General features: G+C 34.7%; 2 protein-coding genes across 3 annotated transcripts; one reads left to right on the top strand and one right to left on the bottom strand.

Moving 5' to 3' along the window:
• Nucleotides 1–848: 848 nt before the first annotated feature.
• Nucleotides 849–4,469, bottom strand: LOC125219657 (pentatricopeptide repeat-containing protein At1g43980, mitochondrial). Of its 2 annotated transcripts, XM_048121695.1 has the most exons (3): nucleotides 2,492–4,469; nucleotides 1,262–1,426; nucleotides 849–1,144 (listed from the first exon to the last, which is right to left on the bottom strand). In XM_048121695.1, the coding sequence occupies exon 1, from the start codon at nucleotides 4,467–4,469 to the stop codon at nucleotides 2,562–2,564; it is 1,908 nt and encodes a 635-aa protein (XP_047977652.1). In that variant the 3' UTR covers nucleotides 849–1,144; nucleotides 1,262–1,426; nucleotides 2,492–2,561. The 2 variants fall into 2 exon arrangements, with proteins under 2 accessions (XP_047977652.1, XP_047977651.1); XM_048121694.1 differs by having other exon boundaries at nucleotides 850–1,426.
• Nucleotides 4,470–9,247: 4,778 nt separating this feature from the next.
• On the top strand, nucleotides 9,248–10,885 carry LOC125219601. Its single transcript, XM_048121622.1, has 2 exons — nucleotides 9,248–10,015; nucleotides 10,591–10,885. The coding sequence occupies exons 1-2, from the start codon at nucleotides 9,315–9,317 to the stop codon at nucleotides 10,658–10,660; spliced, it is 771 nt and encodes a 256-aa protein (XP_047977579.1). The 5' UTR covers nucleotides 9,248–9,314; the 3' UTR covers nucleotides 10,661–10,885.
• The last annotated feature ends 9,494 nt before the right edge of the window (nucleotides 10,886–20,379 follow it).

The raw sequence follows: 20,379 nt of genomic DNA, 5'->3' as shown, positions 1-20,379 counted from the left end.
TGTTCTATGTAAATTCAAGAACAACACAAATCTCCTTTAAGGAAAATCTATTACATGACAGAGTTTCATTCCTTAGCAAACTTATGCACCTTTCTATTGTTTGTTTTCTGTCATTGTTTTTGTCATTTGTCAATTGTGTGAGAAAAGGATAACAATAGTGATATATATGTGTTTAATATTTGATTATATATACAAAACAGGCTGTGTAAGAGGGACAACATAGACATTATCGAAGCACAGCCGATGATGTTCTCAAGAACACTATGTTTTTTGGGTATCTTGTTATCGAGGCTAAACAACACAAGTGTCGTAGGTGGCTAGCATTTTGAACCTTGTACGTGGTCGTTTTGCTGCATTAATCGTGTCGCTACGTCTCACTTTTCTTGTTTGTTATTGTCTTCTCTAATAGTTATATGGTGCGTCTGTGCGTGTTTGGTGTATATAAAACTTTCGTTAAATTCTGGTTTTGTACAACAACTTTAAATATGTACGTGAATTACTGAATTGTTGATTTATTCTGATTTTGCAACAAATCAAGATTGAATTGGTTAATCTATTATAATACGACTTTGTTTTGTAGCATACCATGTCATGTCCGATAGTGCCATGTTACATAACAAATCAATAGTTCGGTAATTTACAAACATGTTTTTAACGTTGATATGTATAACCAGAATTTGCCGAAGCCAAAAAATTTCAAAAAGAAATTACATGCAAATTTTCCTTGATGAATTTTATACTGAATCATTGAGTGTAACGAAGGTAGGTCACAGGTAGAGTAGGATAAGTATGTCCTGGCATTGAAATATTTGTTGGCCAACTATTACGGACAATTTCGAACCTCCCAAATCATCATCTCATCAATATAAAATAAATATGAGCTCTATACATACATAATTTTGTATTCCAATATACAGATAAACATACACAACAAAATACCAATGAATCAGACAAAAGACTCTACATTTACAAGAAAATGATCATTCTAGCATGAACTTGGAGTAAACTATGTTGAACAATTCAGCAGAAAAAAATAGATATTTCTTGTTGAAATACTTAGTACTCTCTCCTCGTCTCTGTGGAAGTGTAACTGTCTTTGCACACGAACGAAATCCAGCTGATCTCAGTTGCTTGAGGAAATAAGCTGGCCGATAAACATAGACATCAGAAGGGTTCTCAAATTTATCTGTCGGGCAGAATAACGTTTCCACTCTGCACCAAAACAGTGAATTTTGAGATATTGTTTCGTATTTTGGCTGACCTTGGTTTCCTTCTCTTCGTCTGGCAAGCAAACGGTTCTTTGAACCCTTTCGATAATCTCAGCCACAAAGATACAAGTTGTCTGCCTGCAATAAACTTTATTTACCGATGATTGGTTGGGAATCATCAGAGGATACTGATGATATTGACAAGGCAGACGCGGAATCTGGTAAAAAACATAGGAAATATCCACGCGTTAAATTCACAATGCCAAGACAACAAAAAAGCATAAGATCGATCACGGTTATTGGACAACAGTCAGAATTTCCAATGAAAAAAATGAATTTTACAAGTCTATCAAACCAAACCCCCCTTAAGACAGATTACTAGATCTACCCTACTATGCAAGCCTCGAGAATCCTTATGAATTGATGATTGGTTTTTTCAAGGATGAAATATATGATAGAGATCTCCATTATACTATTTTCATAGTAGTTGTTTTACTTTTCTAGTTTAGGGATATAAATAGCTCCTTTTTAGAAGAGCTAGTTATCTCGAAAAATAAAGTGTTTAGAGGACAGTTTTAACTTTAGGGTCTCTTCAGAGGATGGTTCTTCTTTGAGTTTCAGTTCAAGTTCTCATCTTCTGTTTCCGCTTTGCATTTGTACTTTCCATCTTCATTACACCAATTGATATAGAGTAAAGGTAGATGAACGCAAAGGAACAAATACAAAGCGCAAACGGAAGAAGGGAACTTGAATTGAGAAGAACAATCCTCCGAAGATATCTAATAATCCTCAAGATAGGCTTACAGTTGATACCGTCCTAAACTGTTTATTTTCCGAGATATCTAGTTCTTCCAAAGAAGAGCTATTTATAGGACTTTTGCTAACTCTAAACTAGGAAATAAATCAACTCAAAGATAAACAAATGCTCAATCATAACAAGGGATAATGGAGATTTCTAGCCTGATCTCTAAAATAAACCCTTCAAGGCTGGTCGATATCGAGATATTTATTTCTGTGATAATTCATAATACTAACATACATTTCAGAAACATCTACCAAAGTTTTTCCAAAATCTACAAATCCATTTTACAAAATGAAAGGGGTGTGTTTATCTTCTCTTATATTGTACTAGTACTTACAAGGACTCACTTGTCGCTCAACGTGTTCTTCATAGTTCAATATCAATATATGGAGTTTGCAGTTGAAAAGTTCGCGAGATGCACAGAAATTGCAAATATGCAGAATTAAAGCATCGTAGAGAAGATACAAAAGTATAGCCATACCAAAATAGCAGAGTAGTAGAGTACTATCTCTTCTTTCCATCCAATCATTCCTCTCAAACGCGATCTCCCATCAGTTGATGAACACGTTATCATCTCCAGTCGACATATCCTGCTTTAAAAATCCCAAAATCGACCAAACATTCTCCCTACTATGATGAAACGTTGGGTTCGCCTCAAATGAATATCCTTTTATACCAATCCAACTGATGTCAGCTACTTCCTTTCTGGTCACCTTTTCCATCTTCCTCCTCAGCCGAACAACGCTTTCCCATCTACCTCGTTGCTCATAAGTGTTAGCCAAATAAATCAAGTAAGGAAGAGACGAGTGAGGTTCCAACTCCATCAATCCGTCTGCAATGGCTTCTATCAGCTCTAGATTCTCATAATCCCCACGAGCAAGGAGAAGGGATTCCCATATACGAGAATCAGGTTCCCATTGCAACGAGTACAAGAAATCAATTGCTTCGTTAATCAAGCCAGATTGAATCATCATATTCACTACACAAGTATAATGCTCATTTATCGGAACTACTCCCCGCTGCTGCTGCAGCATGAAGGAGAAGACAGCCATGCCTTCCTCGAGCAATCCACCATAGCTGCAAGCTGAAAGAACCGCAGAATATGTAATCTGATCAGGATGTAAACCACTTTCAAGAAGTTTCTCAAAAAGTTCAATAGCTTCGAATAGTTTTCCATTATCAGCCAATCCCAGTATCATAGTATTCCATGCTATCAAATCTCTAGAAGCCATTTTCGAGAAAATTTTCAAGGCAAACTCGACTAACCCATATTTATTATACATTTCCACAAGTGAACTCGCCACAATTGCCTCCGCTTCAAACCCTGTTTTGATCACGAGCGAATGAAGCTGACTACCTTGCTCTACTGGAACAAACACAGCAGCAGAGTGAAGAACAGAGCTGAGTGTGAAATCTGTTGGCCTAATACTTTCCCTCAAAGAATAAACAAAAAGATCAAAAGCATTCTCCTCCATATTGTGATTAGCATAGCACGCGATCATAGCATTGTACATAGCTGAATCGCACACATATGATTCCTTAAAAACACGCAACGCACTTCCCAGTCTGTTGCATTTTGAGAACAGATCAATAGCTGCACTACAAACAACCGCATTCCCAAGAAATCCCATCTTAGTAGAAAAACAAAACATCTGCTTACCCTTCTCCAAATTCCGCAAGTTGGAGCAAGCAGTAAGCACTGCAGAGACCGTATATTCGTCTACCTCGAAACCACTACTTCTCATCACACAGAACAGATGCAAAGAAAAACGCTCATAACCCGATTTACAGCAACCAGAAATCATAGCATTCCATGAAATCACATCCACTCTCTCCATACTCCAAAACACAGCAAGAGAATACTCGACAAGGCCAAGCTTCCCATACATATCAATCAATGAATTCCCCACCACCAAGTTAGAATAACACCCACCATTCTTCACAATGCGACAATGCATCTCCTTAGCATGATCCCTACATTTCACACAACACAACAACAATGAAAAAGTGAACTCAGTCGGCCCAACCCCACGCTCCCTCATCTCCACAAAAACTTCCCACGCACTATCACGAAACCCGCTTGAAACATACCCAGATATGACCGTATTCCAACTCACAGCATCTCGTTCAGGCATTTCGTCGAACACCCGACGCGCCGTCGCCATGTCGAAACATTTCACCAGGACTTTCAAGTATAAGTTCCAAGAAAAGATATTTTTGCTGGCCATATCATCAAACACCTTCACAGCATCTTTCGGTGATCCCGATTTGAAATAGAGATCGATGCATCGATTGCCCAGGTATATATTTGAGAAATTCAAGCCAACTTTTACCAACTGCGCGTGTACTAATTTCAAAGAATTTGAGGGGCTTTTAAGAGAAGAACACTGATCGATGATGCCAGAGAAAAACGACACCGTGTGATGAAATCTGTGAGCTTTTTGAAGCAAATTGAACATGCAAACGAAGACGACAATCATGAAGTTCTGAAGCGGTAAAATTCTACTCAATCAAAGGCTTAAACGTTAGTGGGCCTGAACTTATTGGGCTCTAAGTAAATGTATTAGCAAATTTGGGCTCAAATGAGAGTATCAAAGCCCAATCAGTTTCGAATTTGAGTTATGAATAAATAAACATAAATTTATAAGGTCGTTTTATCGTGGACTTGAACATGAGTTTGGGCATTAACTACAACCGCTAGATCACACGTATACATTTCTTAGTATTGAACATGAAATCTTTGACGTCGGACATTAACTGCTAAACCACTAATATTTTTGTTCATAAAATTTCATCCCTAGACGAGTTATCACCCCTACCAAACATGCCATAAGTTAACGCGCACACACACTTATTTAATTTTTTTTATGGATAATATAAATAAAAATTTTAAAGGTTGCATCATGATGGACTTGGACATGTGACCTTAATTTGATCTCAGTAATTAATCACTCTACTATTACGCCAACACAACCCTAGTTTGTTTTTTTAATGGCTTTGTACCGCATCTAATTTGAAATCAAATAGAGATACAAATTTGGATATAATTTGAGTTTGCATTAAGTTTTCTTTTACGAATGATTGTGTTGATATCAACACTTGTATATATGCTAATATGGATTGAATTATTGAAGTAAATATGGTAAACACTATAATTAAATTAATTAAAACACAATGCACTAACTTGAAGAAAAATCAAATATAGCACATACTATTAAATCTGTATATATATATTTCTTAATGCGACCAAGCCATAACCCAGACCTAAAAAATGGTCACTTGTGAGGGAAGCAAATGAAGTGATGGGAAGAATGTTGACCAAGCCCAACTCATTATTGTGTACTTGTAATCTAGGACAAAATACATACTTGCACCCTCGTTTTCAGGAAACTAATAGAGATTAGAACATTATTGTCCACACACATGATTATTGCAATATTTATGCCATTGATATTGATATATTGTCCCTTGTCTTTGTAAAATAAAGTAGATACATTGTACTATAATCCTCATGTTTAGAACATGCGCAACACAGACGCGTTCCCGACTCCATTCTCGGGGAAAGGAAAATCGGGGCAGCTGGGTTCCAGGCACGGTGGCAGCCACACAATTTCCTTAAAAAAAACAAATCGAATTAAATTCATTATTTTTAATAATTTATCAATATATTTTTTAATCTATAACTATTGGGTCCATCCGATTCTCATCCCACATTTCATCTCAATTATTCTTCTCTTATTTTAAATTGGAAATTGACCTACTCTACTAATAAAAGAGTTGTATATCAAACTTTGGAGTTAAGTTGTGTATGATCTTATTGTTATTACTTAAAATTTATTAATTTAGTCTACCAAAAATGATGTACTCCATGTTGCATTCATCAGCTAAAATACAAGATCACCAACTAAAACGGGCACTCTCTTCTATGACTAAATAATTCAAAACGGAATTTTCCATTTGCATAATATATTACTCCCCCTCTGTCCCAGATTAAAAGTCAATTTTTTGCCATAAAAGTCCATTCCAGAGTCATTTTTAGAATTTTTCATATTTGGTCATACAATTTTACCCTATTCTTCATCAAAATTACATAAAAATGTCATTATCTACATTAAAATAAATCAAAACAAAAATCAAAAGTCAAAAGGGACCTACCCAACTCCACCATCTCACTCCATTTATTATACACTTCATCATCTTTCTTCATTTATTACACACTTCAACTTATTCTTAAAACTCGAGTTATAACAATAAGTAACTCCAAATGTGGAATAGAGAGAGTAATATTTACATTTCCTTATTGTGGATATGTATTATGAATTGGCTCGTGAAAAGTAAGCAAAAATGTTCATATGTTGTATTTTGAAACATAGGTATCCCAATAATAAAAAAAAAGCAATATTATATTGACATTATCTTTTCCTTCATTTGCATACATTTCCACTTTCGCGAATTCCACATTTTTAGTTTAATTTCGTCAACTAATTTTTGTATTATAGTAACTAAATGTTGTCGCATTATTAATATTTTTGTAATTTAGTGTGATTCTATGAAAAAAGCTAGCTGCTCAAACAACAAGTAGGAGTATTAAATTACACACGTGTGGGTATAATGCAGCTGGCAAATCTTTGTGGTGGATTTTTCTGATAATAATATTCATATATATAATGCCAAGATCCCAAGACTTCAACTTGTTTTTTCTTAAAATGTTTTAATTAGTGGAGAAGGAAAATAGGCAATATTTGATTTAAAACAATGAATTATTCTAAGTCAATGTATCCAAATAAGGACTAAAATAATCTTACACGACGATTTGAAATTTGAAAATCATAAACAATGTAAATTGGATAGGAATTTCGATAGAAAATACTTAGTAAACCTTTGAACCAATATTAAGATGATTATTTGTCTTTTGTTGTTTTTTTCTGAAGTTGTGGATCTATTGCTCGTCAACTAACTTGACATTGAGCATTTTTATGTATAAAAACTGAAATTATTTGTTTTTTCTATGATAGTAACACTTTTCATCGTGAATTTAATAAGGGTAATTTTTTCGCTTTATTTTACTCATAATTAAATAGTGTTATTATGCTAAAAGTATAAATCTCATCACATTTTACAAAAATTATACAAGAGATTATTCAGTGATAATAATTGTTTTCTTCTTAAATCTTAATTTTAGAATTTTAATTATTTAATTTTTTTCTACTTAATTTTATCGATTCTTGATTTTATAATTAAATTAATTTTATGACCCAATCGGCCAATATCCCTCACTTCAATGTGGCTTTTTCATATGCTTTCAATACACCCTTAAATAATATATCTATCTAATATATTTATAAATTAGAACGATTGATCCACTCACAAAAATTCGATTTTATATGGCGGCTCAACGCCAAGATGTTATTTTCTTGGTTTATAAATTAAAGGCTGAAAACCTTCCACTCATATGTATGTATATAACCTTTTCACCAAATTTGAATTGTTATTTCGTACATATCTGTATATACTAGTAGCTCGTCACAATCATTACCAATAACTTTCACTTTCATATCAATGTTTAAATTAATAATATTGGTAACGTTAATGACTGTCGTGGCATAATTTTCAATTGTCCTTTCCATCATCCCCAAAAAATTCTATTTTATTATTTTCATTGTCGTATATGTGAGTGAGCCTTCATTGTTTTTACTCATATACATATAAATTCGTTTCTTTAAAAGATTTACAAAATAGATATATTTAATTAGAGTGCTTATAGAGTAGGAGTCACAATTGTATAGTAAAAAAGAAACGATTTATTTCGAAGGAATTATGTCAATAAATTGTTTTACTCAATTTATGATACTTAATTAATCTTAAGAATCAAGAAGAGACCTCACATTCGAATTTAAATTATTACACTTTGGTTGGCCAATCTTTTTCAAAATTTAATCATTTATTGCATTATAACACGTATGCTGTGTGTATTAATGATTTCAATGTAGCATATGCATTTTAATAAAATGAAGTCGGTGGGCATGATGAGACAAACATTGGTCTCTCGCAACCAATAATAATTCAATTTAATTTCGAATTGTTTTATATTCTTAATTTTTTTTTAAAAAAGATGAATTATTAGAGACACATAAGTTGCTACTACGATTTAGTAGGGTAGGACATTGATTTCGAATTATATTATAAGTTCGTCAAATTTATCAGGCTATCATGTAGTAAAATAAATTTTTATTTGATTTGTAATTATATATGGATGAACTTTTCACAATCGCAACTTGTATGGAAATTACAGCAGCATGTATAGATGTTGATTAATTTGGTTATAATTATTAAGATCGAATAGTCTATGGCTCTATGCATTAATGAAATTTGACATACATACGATTTAATATTAAAAATTAAACTATATAGTTTATTTATTTACGGAAAACATATCGCAAATAAATATCCTTATAGTCCACTATATATAAACGATATAACATGCCTCATATTGTGGCATGATTAATGCTAGAGAACTACTATAAGATGGAAGAAATAAATAAGACTTGACGAGTCAAACTAGCTCTTTTCATTTAGCAAAAGAAAAATGTATCCTACATCCCTACCAAATAATAAAATGAATGTAAAAATAATTTTACTATTTTAGTAAACGTACAAAATATTACAAAAGAAAAACATAATAAGCGTCTTTATTCGTGAATCCAGAATCGTGTAATATTGAACTGTAACACATTATTTTCGTAGAATTACATAATCTTTTACTATAGATTTTCTGTAAAAGTCAAGTGTAACAAAATAGTAAATTGTTACACGATTTCATGCAGTCTAAATTTTGTAATAGTGTTATTGTTACACAAGCATAAATCGCATAATACATTCCAAATATATTGAATTTATTTTTACATAATTATATTTAATTTTTCTATAATGCTATTTTTACAAACACTTTTTATTAAAATAAGATAATTCTAAGTAGCTTATGACAAAACTCCAAAATCAATCTTTTTCCTCCACAAAACAAATTTTAATGCCACACAAAACAGACAAAACCCAGAAAAACTGGGTATAATCATCGCCCCACTAATCTAGAAACACTTGACTTTTTCATTATTATCATTTTTAACATCCCTCAACCAATAAAATAAATAATCAAAATATTTTTTCAAATAAAAATTAAATTTTCAAATTAAAAAGAAAGTGACAATTGGGCCTACATCTATTGAATAACAATCCCACCACAACTACCTCTTCTTCTTCTTCCCCAAAATTCCCTCAAATTTTTTCAAACTGAAAAAAAATCTGCAATGAACGATCCGAGATTCGACCGTTCCAAATCCAACGGTCACAATTTCAATCCCCAAATCGAAAACCGCTGCGTCAACAGCGCATCAATCGATCACGAATTCGTCCAATTCCGGCCGAATTTCCAGACCTCCGACGACGATTCCGGCGCGTGCTCGCCGCCGCTGTGGAAGAGCAGCCCGAGCAAGCCGTCGGAGCCGCTCCTCAGCCACCACCACTACCGCAGCCTGTCGCCGGCGGCGCGGCTGCAGGCCATCGCGAGGGGGCAGAGGGAGCTGATGGAGATGGTGAGAAACATGCCGGAATCCTCCTACGAGCTGTCGCTGAAGGATCTGGTGGAGCACCACCGGATTGAGGCCCCCGCGCCGCCGCCGGGGGAATCGCCGGCGAGGGTGGGGAGGCAGGAGAGCAAGAGGAGCGTGTCGAGGAGCGGGAGCTTGAAGGTTGAGAGCAGAGGGGTGTTTTTGAAGATGGTGTTGCCGTTTTCGGTGCCGGCGAAGAGGAGGAGCGGTGTTGATCGGAGTTTTAGTAGTGGGAGGGTTTTGCCGGCGAAGGGCGGTGGGGAAGGGGATTGGTGGAGGAAGAAGGTTAGTCGGTCGAGTGAGAGCGATAGCAGCAGGATGAGTGTTAATAGCGGCGCCGGCGGCAGTAGCAGAAGCAGCAGCGCCGGCAGCAGTAGCTGCCGGAGCTTTGGCGCCAGCAGGTATGTCGGTTTATTTCCTTTTCAGTTTCTTGATATTGGTCAATTGTCGGGAATATATTATTGATGTATTTCAACCATGTAACGGTGTTTTATAGATAACATTGTTTAACTCAGGCTCTAATGTTATGATTTTGCCAAAAAATTTGGTTTGCCGGAAACGTTCGCGTTCGCGTTCGCGTAGTTTGGTATATTATGGCCGAATAACAATTTAAAAAATAAGCTGAAAATAATTATGTTTATATTTCTTCGCAATTATCTCACGAAAGAAGCGATAGTCTCCACGAGTAATGGACTATATCAGAGTATGTTCTCTATGAATTGAACAATGAAAAATCATGAAATTTAGATTCATTCGCAGATTTGTGGAATAACTACAAACAAATAAAAACTTTAAGCATGATTTTTCCTTCTTAATTTTAAAGTTGTGGATCGGATTAGAATTTGGCCAAATTTCATTATTTCTTGATAATTTGCACTTATTTTTGTCAAGATTTTTTAATAGAAAAAGATTTGTGTTTTATGTGATTGTTGAAATGCGGAGGGGTTGTCTGAAACACATGTGTATTTTGATGTAGGAAAAGGAACGATTATCAAACAGGCTGCTGGCCGTTTTTTCGAGCCAAAAACAATAAATCAGCGGAGTAGAAGAGTGATGAATTTGTAGATTCATGAAAGCAGATATTATTATGTTTTGTTTGTGATCATGAATCAAGTTGTGGCAAGTGTAATAACCTGTGTTGTCAAAATTCCAAGTTGTGTAGTGCTACTGTTAATGAATCATAAATTAACAACATCACACAATATAACACTTGTTGCAAACGAAATATGTCTTAATTTTGAGGGTATTTGATCGCAATCTTTCTTGTTTCAGTGTGAGTTTCATTTATTGTTGCTTAAACTTTGATACTAGTAACGTGTGCTTGTAACCCAAGTGGGGCTATAAAGTGGTTGAATGTTGGGCCGAACTATGTGGCTGAGCTTTGAAGTGGTTGAATGTTGTTCCAAGCTGGGAGTTGGGCTGTGTGGTCTGTGCGAAGACATGGGTTTCTTGGCCCGTAGAGTGGAGGGCACTTGGCTTACTTAATAAATTATACGAGTAGGAAATTGTCAATCCCTATTTTACATCAAAAATATTAGCTTCAAATAAAGAGCAAATATGGATGGATTGATTTCTTGTTTCAGTGTGAGTCCTATTTTATACATTGATACAAAATTCTGTAGTGCTTGCATACTTTTATCTCATCTTTTATTTTTAAAAAGCAAAAAATGAAAGAGTTGTTTGTACATGAAATTCCCATCCAATATCTTTAACCTAGTTTGAAGGCGGCAAAATCATAATATTAATATCCCTCCGATACATTTCATACTTCCCCACTAATAGTATATTTTGTTATTATAAATTAATGATTAATTTATTTTTTTCATTTTATAAAAAATAATATTAATTTGGATATTAAAATCACCAATATAATGTTTACAAAGTAGTGGGGCAATCATAAATTCAAATGCAGCCCATATGCTAAACTAACCAAATTAATAGGCGGTGCGGTACTCCAATAAATAACCCAAGGCCCAAAATCATAAATTGGCGCTCGGGCCGGAGTGTGAGGGCCACCAAGGCGACGGAATCGCCTTTTTTGCTGCAATAAATTGGCGTCGGTAATGCTGACGCGTTAGAAATGTTGTTGGAGTATTAACTGAAAAAGAAAGAAATTTCCTTAAATAAAAATAGTCTATTTTCAAAAGGAAGGAGAGAGTATTTATATATGCATAGTGTGTAAAACTTCCATATTGAGAATCCTACCATATATACATAGAAATATAGAATGAATGAACGTAAGATACATTTTTCACGATCAATACTCTCTACGCTATCCTTTCCCCCTAAATTCAAGATGGCAGAGGAAGACTCTGCTCATAGAGCCATGTCAGGCAGAAGATTTGCTACGGTGTATGAGCTAATAAATCAACGTCGGGTGCGTACCACTAGCAGTTCTACTAGATTTTTGGTTATTCAGTGATTTAATAGATGAGCATTGAGCTGAATGAATTTATATTTTGATTTGCAGAGATCCAACGGAGCATGTGTTGGCTGGTTGACATATGGAGTTGACATGAACACAAAAGTGCAAGAGGAGAGGGATAGAGAGTTTGACTTCAAGTATAAACGTCAACTGTAAGTTGGAGTATATAATTTTGATATAATTCTTGAGAAATTGTTATTTCCAATATTATGGTTTCATGGTTGAGTTGAATGTCAATGTTGTTGATGATGCAGAGCAGAGGACATGGATGATTACTTACCAGTTACCAGTTGTACGGAGGGATCATGAACACGAATGCCGATTAATAGAAAAATGTATTAGAGACGATGCAATCCGGGAAGCAAAAATACAACAAGTTGATGCAATCCGGGAAGCACAAATATTAGATGCAGCCATACATGTGGGCCTTCTAGGACTACATTTGATGTCAAAAAAGGAACCCAATTCTCAGGTTTCTGTTTACTTTTTCTGCAAATTAATTAGAATAAATAACTTGCTCAATTGATTCTCATACTGTGTTAACTTCTCTTTAGCAGTAAACATAATTAGAGCTTCAGAAAATGCTCTTGAATTGGAAAAGACAAGGCAACGGATATATGAACATTTCTCTACCAAAACCGAGCCTCTAAATCAGGTACTACTATATCATCAATTGATCACATCTATAGTAAAATAATAACACCAATTTCATTGGCATCGTTTTTTTTTTGTTTTTTTGTTTACAGGATTATGAACGATATTTGGGAAGACTAATTAGACCTATATCAGCTACCGTAGAAAATACTACTATAAGGTAAACAAACTGTGTTGTTCATTTGTGCCATTTACAATCACATATTTTAATTTTCTTATCCATGAATTCATTGGATATTTGATTCAGGACAAGGGCAGAGGAAATAGTGAAACGGATGAATGATCCACAATATCCGCAGTCCATCGGTATAAAATTATTTGCAGAAAAGGTGTTTTTTTATTTAATTTAGTGGAACTTGTTACTGATTACTACTATCTTTCTTGAGTTACTCAATACTTACATAGAAAATTATAATTTCAGATAGTCTCCATCTGCACAAATCCAAGGGACTCTAATGCCATTTTTGCTACAAGTCCTTAATATGTAGTACATGATTTTGTTTGTTTGTTTGTTTGTTGTGTATTGTTTGTTTTGACTGCACTCATATCATTTCTTGTGGTAAGATATCGGTGTACATATATTTTGATTTGAAATGATAGTCCTTAATATGTAGTAACATGATTTTGTTGCTTGCCCAGATGGCTGGACACGGGATGTACTGTCGATACAAAATCCAATTCGAGAAGCTATTGAGTGTGATTAGGCGCGACTTTGTGAACGCGTTACAGGAAGGTGGTGGAGAGTTGAGGAGTGCCAAGATGAGCAAGGTTAAGATGTCGATTCAAAATTATATCGAGTCAAAGCAGTACAGGAAAGAATCTGAAGGATTCCAATTGAGATACCGTTTTGACTCGAATGGACTATATTGACGAATAATGAAAACAAATGTCACTGCTGTAGCCCTGATACCCATCCCCTTTGGAAATAAAATTTCATTTTGTAACAACATAAATAGTTATATATAGTTCCATGGTGTCAACTTTCTTCTAATAAAACTATCAAGCTTGAGATTTAAAAAATAAGTAGAAATATGTGGATATTAACCTTCCAAAAGGTTATATTTATAGGCCAAAAAGGAACCATAAAACTCTTCTAAAACCTTTCAAATTTCCCATTAGGATAAAAATAAAAGAATACTTCCTTAGATTTCTCAGAATTAAAGCCTATATACCTTATGATGAACGGCTGATTGCCTTCTTTTGCATCTCAAGAGTTGTTATCTCGTGGCATTAATTTGATGAATTAGTATATGAATGTATTATTCGAAACCCCTCCCCTCCCCTCCCATCTCTTTAATAATATGAGTTGTGATTTTATTCATGATATGATATGTAAATTGAACGGTATAATAATTGAATGGAATTAAAATATTACTATGGAATACGTAGAGCCATCTTTACTTTTACTCGTAGAATATAAATTCAATAAAAAATATAAATTTAATTAAATTATAATTTCTAATTAAAAATGATATTTTTGTAAATATTTTCAAACTCCTCATTCATAATATCAGAATAAATAGGAGTCGTACGAAAATATAAATGATATTGTCACCTATTTTATTTATTCATAATATCAAAATAATTAGTGCAAAAAATATTATAAGTACCGCGCGTGGATGTACACTAGTTATGTATAATACACAAATCAAGATAATTTATTTTCTATCAAACAACAATGAATATAATTTATATTATATTTATAATTCCATATTTATGTTTATGTTTATTTTATATGAATATATATGAAGAGCTTAGAAGAGTGAAGTGTGTATTCAAACTTCTTAGATCCAGAGAATCCACTAGACCGCAGAGTCTAGGAACTCAGAGAATCCTCGAAATCACCTGTCGTTGGGCACACAATCACCTTCTACTTTTCAAAACCCTCAACCCGTTATGCTAAAAAAATATTAGTACAGAGAAGCAAGGATCGAATCCCACAGAGATGGATGCGTAAGTAAACATGCAAAGAGATCTGGACACTGTTTTTGGCTGCTGCCACGCATTTTTTTTGGGTTGAGATTATACTACTAGACTTGGGAATGCTCTATCCTAACAGCTAGACCTAGGCAAAAATAACAGAAACATGCATGATGATGACCTGACGAATTTAAGATAACCTTCCAACTAAAACAATTACCAGACCGGGCAAATAACCTCCTAAACTAGTCTAGACAGAGGAAAAACAGAGCGTGGGGACCATTTCCCAAAATAGCAAGGTACGTATGAAAAGCTACAGATTAACTAACTAAAGACTTAACTAACAGTGACTTCATGTTCTCAAAAACCTTAATCACAAAATGCAGAGGAAATATAGAGCAAAACACATAAACGAAACAGAGCAAACCTAATTAAACCGATTAACGCGATCAACTACTGAAACCTAAGCAGATCTATTATCACTAGACGAGGTAAACAAGAAAACAGAAATTAAACATCAAACCATGCATGAAATGAACAAATCTAGTTACAGGATGCTTCATCCACTCCGGATCCAAGCCATTCACCACAAACCACAGCAAATTCCATCTCCGATCAACAGATTTACTCAGATTCGGCCAATTAACAACGATCTCCACGTAACTTCAACTCAACACATCAGATTCATCGCATAAATATCAAAGCAAACAGAAAACAAAGAAATAACATGAAACCAAACCATAACAGTGAATTCCATAGCAAAAGGGTGCAAGATTCAATGGAAATATAACAAAATACGACCGAGCTTCGAACAACGAAGACTCGGGAAATTCGGAAATGTAAATTGAAAGTAGGAAATAGATTGTATCTTCGCCTCCCGTGGAGACGGTGTTACACAACGACTGATGAATTTCTGAACCAAAAACCCCTAATTCGATTTCCCCAAGTGCGTGTGTGCAGAGAACATGAGAAGAGCTGAGCTAAACTAAGAGCTAAAAGAAGATGATTTGTGGATGCCCTCAGGCTTGTTGTGTGCTCTTATTTATAGAAGTGGAGTTGAGCTTCTAGATCCTTCTTTGAATTCTCTATTCTGCCCTTCGTCTAGAATCCTCCTCCTTCTGGTGATTTTCTTCTTCCTTTTGCTCACTTTCTCTGCCAGACTCCTTCTCCAGATGATCCTCTCCTTCTTCCTGGATCTGGCAATTTCTCTACACATCTGGCTTATAAAACCTTGTTAGACCCAGGAAATCACAGAATTTATCCTCATAACCAATGCATGAAATTAGCCTTATCAATATACGTCTGTACAAATTGAATTTTCATTTAATTAAGAGTAAAGATCAAAAATGATCCAGAACATATGACGAAATTATGATTTTGCTCCATAACATTATCTTTTCGAATATAATTAAACAAATCTAGGTTTCTTCCTTTCATTCTCAGCCTCGATGTCAGAAAGCTTCTTCAGTGGCTGACTTGTATTCATTGATGGCAAGAGGCATGAGAGCCAAAATATCAGCTCTCAGGACTGTTGTGGACAATGAAACTGGTTGTCGTATATCAAAGATAGATCAAATTGACATAAATCGGCAATTACAACAGGAGAGGAACTTGGAAGCTGACATACAATACCAACATGATGCAAGTTTAATAGATTTTCTATGAAAGTGCAGGAGAAAGTATAGAAAGATAGATTTAATTTCTCACATTTTTTTTTCCTTGCTCTTTGTTGCACTGTAACTTAATTCTTGGCTGTGACAAGTAGATCTTGGTAGTGACAAGTAGAGTATACATTTATTAATCACGTGTAAGTGTTACATGCTGTAGGAATGCAACATATGAGGCTGAGACGACTGCTCGTATTGCTCATCCTTGAGGGAAATGAATGTTACTTGGTAAATGTGAGTTTTTTGGATGTATATGTGAATATAAGTGCGATGAATGATACTTTGAAAGATGATATATTGTACTCAATAAATAGCGCCACAAACCTATATAATAGAGTGTGCTAGATAATTTTATAAAGAACTGAGAATGAAAATATAATAGAGTTTGCTAGATAGTTATAATAGTGTGCTAGATAATTTTATAAAGAACTCAGAGAATGAAAATATAATAGAGTTTGCTAGATAATTATAATAGAGTGTGCAAGATAATTTTATAAAGTACTAAGAGAATGATATATAGGTCTCAAGAAAAATTTACTCTGTCTGGGAGATGTTGTTTTCATCACATCACTTGAAATTCTTGCCAAAAATGAGAGGAAAAAGTTTTTCTATAATGTGAGGTTGCTATTTATTGATTAATGTTGAAATAAAGTGTATTGCTTTCAGTTATATGGGCTTGTCTACCATATTTTTATAAATGATTATTGAAATATATGTCTTTTATCAACTACTTAATTAACTTTTATATATTTCAAAACTAGTATATTTTTGTTATAATTTTATTCTATTTATAATCAATATTTCATCCGATCATTTTCAAGTTAGTAATCTATTTAGTTTTTCCACATCAATACACTAAAATAAATAAAGCATGAAACAGAAAATAAACTATATAGTACTATTATCTTCTCCCGAGTCCCCTCGTCCTTGTTGTGGCTGCTCCTTCTACCCCCTCGCCTCTGCCGCCCTTCTTCCCCTCCTACACTGCTGCAGATGTCTAATCTCCACTCTTCATTAATGCTCCCCTTCTCAACTGCCGGTTGTTGTCGGTTTCATCTGCCGAAATCTCGCAAGACGCTGCCTTTGTATGCAAGCTCCCATGTTACAAAAAAAAATTAGTGTTTCATAGATTTGTATTTTACAATGTTTTGAATTTGAGGTTTCAATTCACACAAAACTTCTGATGCGTGTTCATTTTTTGTTCATGATTGTTTTGGTATTAAAAAATCCACACTACCCACTGAACAAACGCACACCACTTACTACACACATGATACACTACTCACATACACACTCCCCTCACTACTCACACTTACAACACACATTGCATAAACATACAATACACACAACACACTCACAACACACTCACAACACATAATATTCACACTCCACACTCACACTCACATTGTACACACATAGGACACACATTGTATACATACAACACATACTACATAATACACACTGAACACTCACTTACAATACACCACTTACACACATTGCACACACACAATACACCACACCACTCATTCCACACACATAATGTTAGGGAGATTTAGAATATTGAACAAAACGGATAATCTGAAAGTCATGATGAAATCACTTTCAGATCTAATCAATTTCGGTGGTTCTACCAAAATATTTGATCGGATACAATTCAGAGAAATCAGAACTTTTTATATGTTGATGTTAGAGAAAGAATTTATAGAACCAAAAAGAATCGATAAGATTTAACAAGATGAACCAGTGCATCTGTAGATGAACCAGTGCATCTGTTGAGGGGGAAAACGAAAATAACTGTTTTTCAAAAGGTTTCCGAAATTGCAAACTAGTCCTTTGACTTTCAGAAATTACATTTTCGGATGAATTTCTTACACAGCAACTTCGTTGAAAATAAAAAATTTCCCCAGCCAGGGGCTCTGCCCTTGGACCCCGCTACCCGGGAGCGCTGCCTCCGGACCCCCGTCCATCATAATGAATTCAAATAAGCGTGCACTCCGCACTTCCATACTTATATGATGTATCATTATGATAATACTGATCAATCAAGTTAACCCAATTACACTAAAATATCCAACATTCCTCCCCTATTTTAGTGCAATCCTTGATTAACTAAAACAAGTCATCTCAAACATTCAAACTTTTGCATAAATGAAATATCGTAACGATTGAATTCCACCTTAGTACATTACACATTCCAAATATTCGAATACCCCGGGTGTCTCTAAGGATTGAACCCTGGGAACTCACATTGAATACACGAAGATAATGTACACAAAAGTTTACATACGAATATGTTCTATCTTGACACTATATTTTACTAGCCTATGTCCTTATCCTTCATAAATATGTCGAAACCAAGTCCCAACTTCTTGAAGCGGCTAAACTTCATGTTTATATAGGTAGCTCCTTTATTCTTGCACCTACATTTGCAATTTTTCAAAAGAACTATTAAGAATATATACATTCAACCTTCTTAACTTGTACGTCCGAACACATACCTTGGGACGATTTTCAAATGTGTTCCAATCTCCAAATATTAAGTCTTCCACATTGAATTATGCATCTAGTGTCATACTAAATGGGGGGTATCTTAATATCAGAGATTTGTAGTGGACTTTAATCCCATCCCTATAGCCGATTTATGCACAAGATCTCTACTTAACCCTTTGGTTAAATGATCGGCTAAGTTATCATGAGTTCTCACAAACTCCACAGATATCACACCATCCATAATAAGTACACGAATCATGCTATGTCTAACACCTAAGTGTCTTGACTTTCCATTATACACTTGACTATATGCCTTAGCCAAGGTAGTTGCACTATCACATCTGATAGATATAGGTGATATCGGTTTAGGCCACAATGGAATTTCATATATTAGATTTCTTAGCCATTCAGCCTCTTTACCAGCTGCTGCCAATGCCACAAACTCCGATCCCATTGTTGAATTCGTGATACAAGTTTGTTTCTTTGATGTCCAACATATAGCACCACCTCCAAGACGGAATACCCAACTACTTGTGGAAGAATGATCTTTCATATTGGTGATCCAACTTGCATCCGAATAACCTTGAAGAACAGAAGGAAATCCAGAATAAGTCAACCTATAATCCATGGTTCCTTTTAAGTATTTAAATACTCGATTCATTGCTTGCCAATGGATTAAACTTGGATTATGAGTATATCGACTCAATTTTCCAACTGCAAAGGCTATATCGGGTCTAGTACTAATCATAGCATACATTAGTGATCCAATAGCCTTTGAATATTCAAGCTGATTCACAGTAACTCCTTTATTTGGCACGAGTTTTGCACTAGGATCAAAAGGAGTCTTAACTGAAGAACAATCTTTGAAGTTAAACTTTTCCAACACTTTCTCAATATAATGTGATTGAGAAATGGAAATTCCTTGTTCTCCATGTGTGATCTTAATTCCAAGAATCACATCAGTCTTCCCCATGTCTTTTATCTCAAACTTAGATGACAAAAATTCCTTTATTTTATCAACTTGATCTTGGTCAATACCAAAGATAAACATGTCATCCACATATAGGCAAATGATAACCCCTTTACCGGTAGCATCAAATTTGCTATATACACACTTGTCTGCTTGGTTTAATACAAAACCATTCGACAACACCACATCATCAAACTTCTGATGCCATTACTTGGGGGCTTGCTTTAGTCCATAAAGAGATTTTACTAACTTACAGATCTTATGTTCATTACCAGGCATGACAAAGCCTTCTGGTTGTTTGATATAAATCTCTTCATTTAATTCACTATTCAAGAAGGCAGTCTTAACATTCATTTGGTGAATTACAAGATTATGTATAGCAGCAAGTGCTAACAATAATCTAATTGTGGAAATCCTAGCAACATGAGCATAGGTGTCAAAATAATCAATTCCTTCCTTTTGTCTAAAGCCTTGAATAACCAATGGCTTTACATTTGTCTATGCTTCCATCTACCTTCATCTTCGTTTTGAAGATCCATTTACTATTCAAAGCTTCACAGCCAGGTGGTAAATCAGTCAGTTTCCAAGTACCATTTTGGATTATAGAATCCATCTCCTCTTGGATTGCCTCTTTCCAAA

Source organism: Salvia hispanica, chromosome 4, assembly GCF_023119035.1.
Source record: "Salvia hispanica cultivar TCC Black 2014 chromosome 4, UniMelb_Shisp_WGS_1.0, whole genome shotgun sequence".
NCBI classification, from domain to species: Eukaryota; Viridiplantae; Streptophyta; class Magnoliopsida; order Lamiales; family Lamiaceae; genus Salvia; species Salvia hispanica.
The sequence above is the reverse complement of the archived record's forward strand: the minus strand, read 5'-3'. Positions and strand labels throughout refer to the sequence as shown.